The 8689-nt window shown below is 32.6% G+C and overlaps 1 protein-coding gene across 1 annotated transcript; it reads right to left on the bottom strand.

The window, feature by feature from the left end:
* Positions 1021-1923, bottom strand: LOC109362084. The gene is made up of 3 exons (XM_019607653.1): positions 1759-1923; positions 1600-1662; positions 1021-1323 (listed from the first exon to the last, which is right to left on the bottom strand). Exons 1-3 carry the CDS (start codon positions 1849-1851, stop codon positions 1171-1173), a joined length of 309 nt encoding a protein of 102 aa, XP_019463198.1. The 5' UTR covers positions 1852-1923; the 3' UTR covers positions 1021-1170.

Raw genomic sequence — 8689 nt, 5'->3', positions numbered from 1 at the left:
AATATTACCATTGCTTCATTCCTCTTTCCAATTTCAAATTTCAAATCCTAAAAACTAGAGATTATTTTCTCCAATCATATTACTACTGCTTCATTCCTCTTTCCCGTTAATAATTATTATCTATCAAGGGTTAGGGGGGCTTTGGGGTGGTTGCTAAGGGATTCCAATAGGTTGTTCCTGATTGCATAGCAACCCAAGATATAAATGGTGGTGATAAGGACAAAAACACAAGCATTAAATATGATAGGGATTGAGGAATGAAAGAGAGAATAAAAGATATAGCTGTCATTTTTGCTAAATTGATTTATTTAAAATATATTATTTTATATTTTAAAATCCTAGCTATCAAAAACTTAATTTGCCACGTGTGATAATCATAGTTATGGATTGACCTCTCCATTAATGGAGAGATCCAAACTCTTGTCAAAGATATTAAGCTGTGAATACAAGAAACACATTTGATCAGCTAACCAAACTTTTTTTAATAACTAGGGACATATGTTATGAATCTAATTGTTGTGTTCTAAAATAAAAATGTTTAGTTAGTTTATTAAAGCGACCTAACATATTTGTGGTGTAATGCTTATAAATGGAGGTAGGTATTAATATTCATTTATTCATAACTAAACATCTTAGAGTGAAATGATGCAAGTGACCTACTTCAATTTTGGATGAACATCAATCAGTACGACGTCTTCCACTAATGATGAAATTGCATTAGCCAACTAGCTTTTGGTTTTGATAACTTAAATAAATGGGTTTGAGTCAATAACTGGAAAGCTTATTTTTCTCTATCTTATTCGCTAGAAATTTAAAAGTTAACACCATATTGTTGAATAGGAAAGATTGGAATTTACACAATCAACCGAGTAACGTATCATACTGCTCCACTTGAACCAAAATCATCACAAAATTGAGTTCGTTCCGATTATATTTTATAATGCTTAATTTGTCATCTACCAAAACATAAAATGGACACACAACATTTTCCATAATTTAATAAATAGTGAGATGTACAAAAGCATCCAAGAAAGATAAACAAAATGAGATAGTGAAACCCAAAATTTCATCCCGTATGGCATGGCATGTAAATGCAAAGCTAACTAGAGTTATTAGTCTACTATGTACATCATCAGTAACACTAATTGAGTAATCAACTACATTATTTGTCTAGAAAGGTGCAGATGCTATGTCTCTGAATTGTTCTAGTGTTTCTCGTGCAGTATCTTTTATGTTCAATAATTCTAATTCTTCACCCGAATCCATATCTATGCTAGTATTAGATCCTGTTCGGCAAGCAGCACTAACCACTGGCTGTAACCCCTGCCAATAAATCAGAACAAGTATTTAACAAAGTTGGCATACAAACACAATCTTTATGGGAAACTGTTTTCATGCAGAGTGATTAGACCTGTTCCCATTCATGCATGTCTTCAAATCAAACCTACGTGATGAATATCAAGGCTACTTTAGTTGTTTTATAACGATGCAACTACCCATTATTCCCATCTTTTTTTTAAGGTACATTATTCCGGTAAGAGTAGTACTATGAATGGCCAAATATTGTAGTGAATAAAGGAGAATAACAGGAGCAAGTACCTCTGTGAAAATTCTTGAAGCTTCTTCAAAAGTCCTTGTATTCAAGATGTATATAGCAAAGTTCTGCAAATCAATGAACATTAACAAATAAAACTAACAATAATGAAATGGAAGAGGATGAAGAGATGAAAAGAAATTAAAGAAACTATATTGACTAACCCTTGCGGATTGAAGTTGGTGAATGTTAAGAGTCTTAGGCTCCCTTTCAATTGACGAACTCCTTTCAATATTGGATAACATGGGTGTCTCCATATATTGCAATAATGAAATGCAAACTCAAACTCAAACACAAAAAAGTATTTCACTAATAACTTGTCAATCGAACTTGGTGTTTGTAATTGAGTTGGGTCCAATATATATTGATGGTGGAGTGGGGCATGAATATATGGTGGTTTGTGGTGGCGGCTAACTATTCTTGAGATGGTGGACCACCGGACCGCAACGTGGCAACACGAGAAAGTGTTGTGCACGTGGCGTGTTGGAAGCGGGTGGTCATGGGTACAGGTGGCTTGTGACTGAGACATCGTACAAATTACAGAATTCGAAATATGAACCATATGGAAGGGTAACCATGCAACCGAAGTGATTTAGAAACAATTAGACCTTCCAAGTTAATATGAAACACTATCCCTCCAATATCCGAGGAGAGGTTCAATTTTTGGTTGACTGTAATATTTCTCTATTATTGGTTAAAAGAATTCTATATAATCATTATATCAATTACTTTTTTTAAATAGTTAACAGAAATAAAAGATTGATGATGTATACAACAGTATATGTAAAGCTCATAAATTATTATTGTATATATCTTTCTAATTTTAAAGATTATCATTTATTAGAATTACTTTTTTTAAATAGTTAATAAAGATATAAGATTGATGATGTATACACCAGTATATGAAACTCATAAATTATTACTATATATATCTTTTCAATTTTAAAGATTTAGGCGTCATCATATTGTAAGTAAAATGACATATTATATTTTGTTTTTACTATAGTCTTCCGTAACATACTGGAGATAATCTTAACTCCATTGATGTTCAATATTTTCCATATAATGTATTGAAATTTAAATATAAAAAACATTTTGTTAATGCAATACTTTGATAATCTCAGCATTTTAAAAAGATTAATATGTTGTCTGAAGTAACTTTTGGTGCAAACCAACAAAAAAAACTGAAAAATATGTTCAAAATATTACTGACATTTGATCTACAAAGAAGAAACTTAATCAAGTAAACATGTTTTGTCTGTTTTAATATGGGAGGGGGTTTGTGCAATGAGGACACGTGTTGCATGACGAGGGGCACCGCCTTTAGTTTGGGATGCTTCAATTGAACGTAAGGTGGTAAACGTAACGCATGCGATTATGCGTATCATTATGGATGTGGACATAAGATTTTTGTGGTTGCTATATTCAAATAAAAAATCATAACCTTGGCTCGTGACTACTTTTGGATTAATAATATTCTATTCTGATGATGCACCCAATCTTTATATGTCATTTCAAGTGAATGACTTCCCTCTCTCAAACCTTCTTCTTAATTCTTCTCATTCTATGGAAACATTGACATATCTTTTGGTGCTTATATATCAATTATTTCTTTATATTGGTATAGGTATACTATGTCAGAGTTGTTGTTTAACTTTCATGTGTTTTTTTGTTTAATCGCAGTAGTATATGATCATAATTAACATATAAAAAATATTGTTATATAGTGTATCAATACAACAACCCTCGTCCATAAAGTATTGTCATATAGTCTTAAATAAACAGCGCATTTTATAGGTCTTATTAACAATACTTGTTATTGCGATATTGAAGTTCATATATTTAACAACGCAATAATAGAAAAACATTGCTGTATTATTCATAAATTTTCTCAAACAATATCTTAATACAACAACGCATCACATGCATAGCGTTGTTGTATTAATAATGTACCATATTGCTTTCTATAAAAACAATGTTGTAGTTATCCTTTAACTACAACCCATATTAGGGCTTCCCCTAGAATTCTTTGTTGATTTGTATAAATTAATACTTGCATGTACATTTATTAGCAGAATATACATTCTCAATAACACATACATTTATACATTCTGAACAACATAGACACATTAATACAAGCCAGAAGTTTGTTTTATTAAATATCAATACAATACAAAATACAAACAATGAATATTATGTCAATTATGTTTTGACAGAGTACATAATTACAAATAAAAAATTACAAAAATTACAAAGAAACAATATTATACAAATTACAAAAAACCAAAATTATACAAAGACTACATACATATATTTTTTTCCTTTTCTTTGATTGTTTTTGTATTTTAGGGTCATCATTGTCTGGAGGAGCATATTGATTTACCCAAAGCCATTCATCGTGATCATCATCCTTAGTTGGTCCGCTCTCACGTGACTAATATGACCCCAAAAAATGACCATCTTCATCAATATCTTCATATTCTTGGTCATCAATATTATTGACGATTATTTTGTTAGTTAAAAGAACAATGAACCACTTTATATCAGCTGGGTCACTAACATAAAATACTTGTTGAGTTTGTGATGCTAGAATAAATGACTCATCTTCATATCCTACCTATTAAGATCCACTTGCATGAACCCTAACTCATCAACTCAGAAGCCATTGTTGTTATCAACCCACATACAATAAAAAACTAGCATCCTAAATATTGTGTAATCCAATTTCCATATGCGTTCAATCACTCCAAAGTATGACATGTTCACAAAGATTTAGTTTCTATCTTTTGCACTTGACATGTGTAAAGTTCGAGCAACAAGAGTCACACCACTATTTTGCATTTTACTTTGATCATCTTGTTTTTTCATATAAAATGTGAACCCATTAATCATGTAACCAGTGTAGGATAAAACATGAAGGTTTGGACCATTGGCTACCCATTTCAATCTTTCGAAAACCAAATATGCATTTATATTCAACTCCTCATCAATGTGATATTTTAGCTACTTTAGGAATCACCGATTATGCTCTTTGGAAATCTAATTTTCATTCTTACTTGGGTAACACTTCTTTAGCATCTCATTGTGTGTTTCAACATATGGCTCAACCTCGTCGGCATTATATAAACATATAAGTGTGATTGCTCCAATTTGGTTCTTGTTATAGTCAATATTTCATTCACAGTAATACCTTCACCAAATGTTTTTTCTTTGCATATCGAGGCTTTGGAATGTCCATGAAATCACCATCGGTAAGGTATCCGGTACAAAAATCATGAGCTTCTTCAACAACATAACGCTCAACAATACAACCCTCTGGTCTTGATCAGTTTTTCACATACCTTTTTAATGTCTTCATATAACGCTCAAAGGAGTACATCCATCTCATATAAGAAGGGTCAGATAGTTGTGTCTCTCGAACAAGATGAATGCTTAGATGAACCATTATGTCAAAAAAGAAGGTGGGAAATACATTTCAAGCTCACACAAAGTTAAAATAATTTGTCTTTGTAATGCAGGTAATTTCTCAGGGTCAATCACTTTGCTACAAATTGCCTTGAAGAAGAAGTATAACCTAGTTATGGTTCTTCAAACTTTTCTAGGTAGAATTGACCGTATTCCAATAGGCAAGAGATGCTCCATAAGTACATGACAATCATGAGACTTAAGACTTTTTAACTTGAGGTCTTTCACTGATACGAGGTTCTGAATGTTGGAATAGTACCCTTCTGGAACTTCAACGCCATGAATAAATTTACAAAATTCCATTTTCTCCTTCCTTGACAATGTATAAGCTGTTGGAGGTAGAAATGTACTTTTCCCTTCATTATCGGCCCCAATTCCTTTCTTATTATCATACTAATCAAGTCCAACCTTGTATTCAAGCCATCTTTGGTTTTACCAGGGACATTGAGTAAGGTACCATGAAGACTTTCAAACACATTTTTTTCAATATGTATAACATCAAGGAAATGTCTTACATATAATGAACTCCAATATGACAATTCAAAGAAAATTGACATTTTCTTCCACCCACTTGTAACAATTTCTTTTACAAAAGGTTTACCAAAGTTAGTATACAAACCCTTTAACTTTTGAAATAATTGATCACCCGTCAACAGAAAAGGAGCACGGCCTTCTTCATTGTTTCCATCAAATGTTTTTCTCCATCGTCGACAGTGATGATCTGAAGGCAAAAATCTATGATGGTCAAAGAAGACATTTTTCTTATAGTGTTCCAACCTCATTGAATGAGTATTGTGTTCACATATAGGACATGCAACATGTCTTTTGTACTATATCCAGACATATTACCATATGTAGGGAAATCACTGAATGTGCCGAACAACAAAACCCTCAAGTTGAAGCTTTCTTCCTATATGCATCATATACATTTATGCATGTCTCCCACATTTGCTTCAAGTCTTCAATTAATGGAGCCAAATATATGTCTATGTCATTTCCTAGTTGTTTAGGTCCAGAAATTAACATAGATAACATCACATATTTGCGCTTCATGCATAGAGAATGAAGTAGGTTGTATATCACCAACATCACTGGCCATATATTGTGGGAGCAACTTTGAATACCATGAGGGTTAATTTCACCCGTTAACAATACAAGACGTAGATTTCTTGATTCTTGACCAAAACTAGGATAGTCGTGATCAGTTTTTCTCCATTGAGGAGAATCTGCAAGATGTCGAAGTTTACCATCTTTAATCATTTCTTCATCATGTCATGTCAACTTCTTTGCATTTTTGGCATTGCTAAACATACGCTTGAATCTTCATTAGATGGGAAAATACCATACAACCTTTTTGGGAATTGAGTCTTCCTTCTTATATCGTGATGCATTACATTTAGGACAAAACTTTAATGAAGCATACTCATTAAAAAATAAGATGCAATCATTTTCACAAGCATGTATCCTAGTGTAGTCCATGCCTATGAAGCGTAACATTTGTTTTGCATCATAGGTTCGAGAAGGGAACACATTATCTTCCATTAACAGATTTCAACCTATACAACCTTGACATTGTTGCCAATCTTGTGAATTTAGTACAACTATCATATAATGGTTTCTCAACATCATTTATCAACCGCTGAAACATCTCAGTACAATCTTGAAGATCCTCTTCGACAACGTTTGTCATTTCCTCGAAACGATCGTCTTCATATGCATTTGTGTAGTTGTCTTTCATATGCATCTCATCATCACAATCCATAACGTCTCTCATCTCACCATGTCTCTCATCACAATCCATAACTTTGATCAATACCATGACACACTAAATGATCTTTTAACTCATTTGGAGTAATTCGGTGTCAGTAACAACAACTTAAGCCAGGACATACAATTCTATTAGGGTTTTTAGTGTTCTCAATTGCAAACCTAACAAATGATTCCACTCCTTCATACTCCTTCGTCAATTGATTGGCACTCATCCATTTTCGATCCATTTTCTATTAACAAAAAATATAATGAGCATAAATACCTAAAGCTTGGAGTTAAGCTCAGCAAGCAGAGCAAATGCATTATTATGATCGGAACCCTAACTCATAATGTAAGCTAAGTGAGTCGGAAACCCCAACTCAATACAAGCTAAATGAGTGAAATCACTCTCACTCATTTATAAGGAAAATATTTATAACTCAATACAAGCTAAATATAATGTAATTAAAAAAGCAAATAACTATAAGAAAAATTCACTTTCAATTCAGTGTTGCATGCGTGAATGATGATTTTGAGTTTAAACAAGTAAAGAATTTTTGAAATTGGTGTTGAATGATTTACGTGTTGAATAAGTGAATGATTTTTGGTGTTGAATGAGTGAATGATGATGAGGTTGAATGATTTTCGAGGTCAATTTTGAGAGTAAATGTGTTTCGTTGTTGAATAAATGAGTATTAGGAATGCTGATGAATGTGTGAGAATGCGGGATCATTTTAATTTTTTAAGGTCTGATAGTATCTTCAACAACGCATAATGAAGAAGGCGTTGCCAATGATACCTAATTAACTGCGCAACCTAAAGGAAACGCTGTGGAAAAACTCCCCATTCAAATATGAAGGTAAGCGTTCCATAATGCAATCTTAAGGAAACGTTGTGGAAGATATAATAATTTTTTTACTAATTCATTTTTTTAATGAAATTCAAATTAGTAATTACGTTATGACATTCGATTAATGACAATTAATTAAATATATAGAACAATTAATAATGACAATAAATAACATTCAAACAATTAATCGATTAAGCGCTGTGTTAAGCGATTAAGTGCAGAAGAAATAGTTTTAATCATATCGATAATGCTTCTTTCTGTATATGTTGTTGTATAACTAAAAGAGAATGAATGAGAGATAAGTATTCAACAACACTTTTTTGTTCATGCGTTGTTGAATTCAACGAAAACAGCAACGCTTTTTTTAGAATGCGCTGTTGAATTCAACGTAATTAACAGTGCATTGCTTAAATTCGTTGAACCGTTGCATGAGGCCATCAAGTTGATTTTGAATATGGCTCATTTGGGCTTTGGTTGCACGCTTTGGATGAGGTACAAATGTTTGTTGGCTAACCCCAAATCCTGCACCTCGGATACAGCCAGGGTAGATAGGAAGTCCTAGTGCCTTATCAAGTATTATGCGACTATCTGGGTTTGCCTCATTTTCTTTTAGGCAACCTGACAAATCAAGAAAAAACATAATGTTAATTAATCACATTTTGATAAATAAAGTGTGGAAATTAAGTATAATTAAAAAATAAGCACTGACAATATGTCTTGCCGTTTCTTGAACTTCCTCATTGTCGATGACACTGTTGAAAGCGTTATTCAGTGTTTATTTTAGTTGGGAGTTTATCTTCTCTCAACAAATCATCCTGACAGCAATGTCAATTTGTTGAAAGATTAATACTCTTATCTTCGTTGTGTTCCTTTTGTAAGTAAGAGAACTCGATTTTATTCTTTGTTCGTCATCTCGGCTTTGTTGAAATAAATTCCAACGCCGGTATAATGGTTTCAAGAATATTCCAGTTACAACTTACTTTCTTAATAATCATGTGAATAAGTCATTCCTTCTTTGCCCCATCTTAGCT

The sequence above is a fragment of the Lupinus angustifolius genome, chromosome LG12 (genome assembly GCF_001865875.1).
Source record: "Lupinus angustifolius cultivar Tanjil chromosome LG12, LupAngTanjil_v1.0, whole genome shotgun sequence".
NCBI classification, from domain to species: domain Eukaryota; kingdom Viridiplantae; phylum Streptophyta; class Magnoliopsida; order Fabales; family Fabaceae; genus Lupinus; species Lupinus angustifolius.
This window is presented reverse-complemented; position numbering and strand designations above follow the sequence as displayed.

Bases quoted from the DNA above. Each gene is read 5' to 3' on its own strand.
- LOC109362084 (XM_019607653.1), bottom strand. From the start codon at position 1,851: ATGGAGACACCCATGTTATCCAATATTGAAAGGAGTTCGTCAATTGAA. The intron at 1,663-1,758 runs GTTAGTCAATAT...ATTGATTTGCAG, and splicing joins ACCAACTTCAATCCGCAAGG to AACTTTGCTATATACATCTT. The intron at 1,324-1,599 runs GTACTTGCTCCT...ATTTATTGGCAG, and splicing joins CTTCAAGAATTTTCACAGAG to GGGTTACAGCCAGTGGTTAG.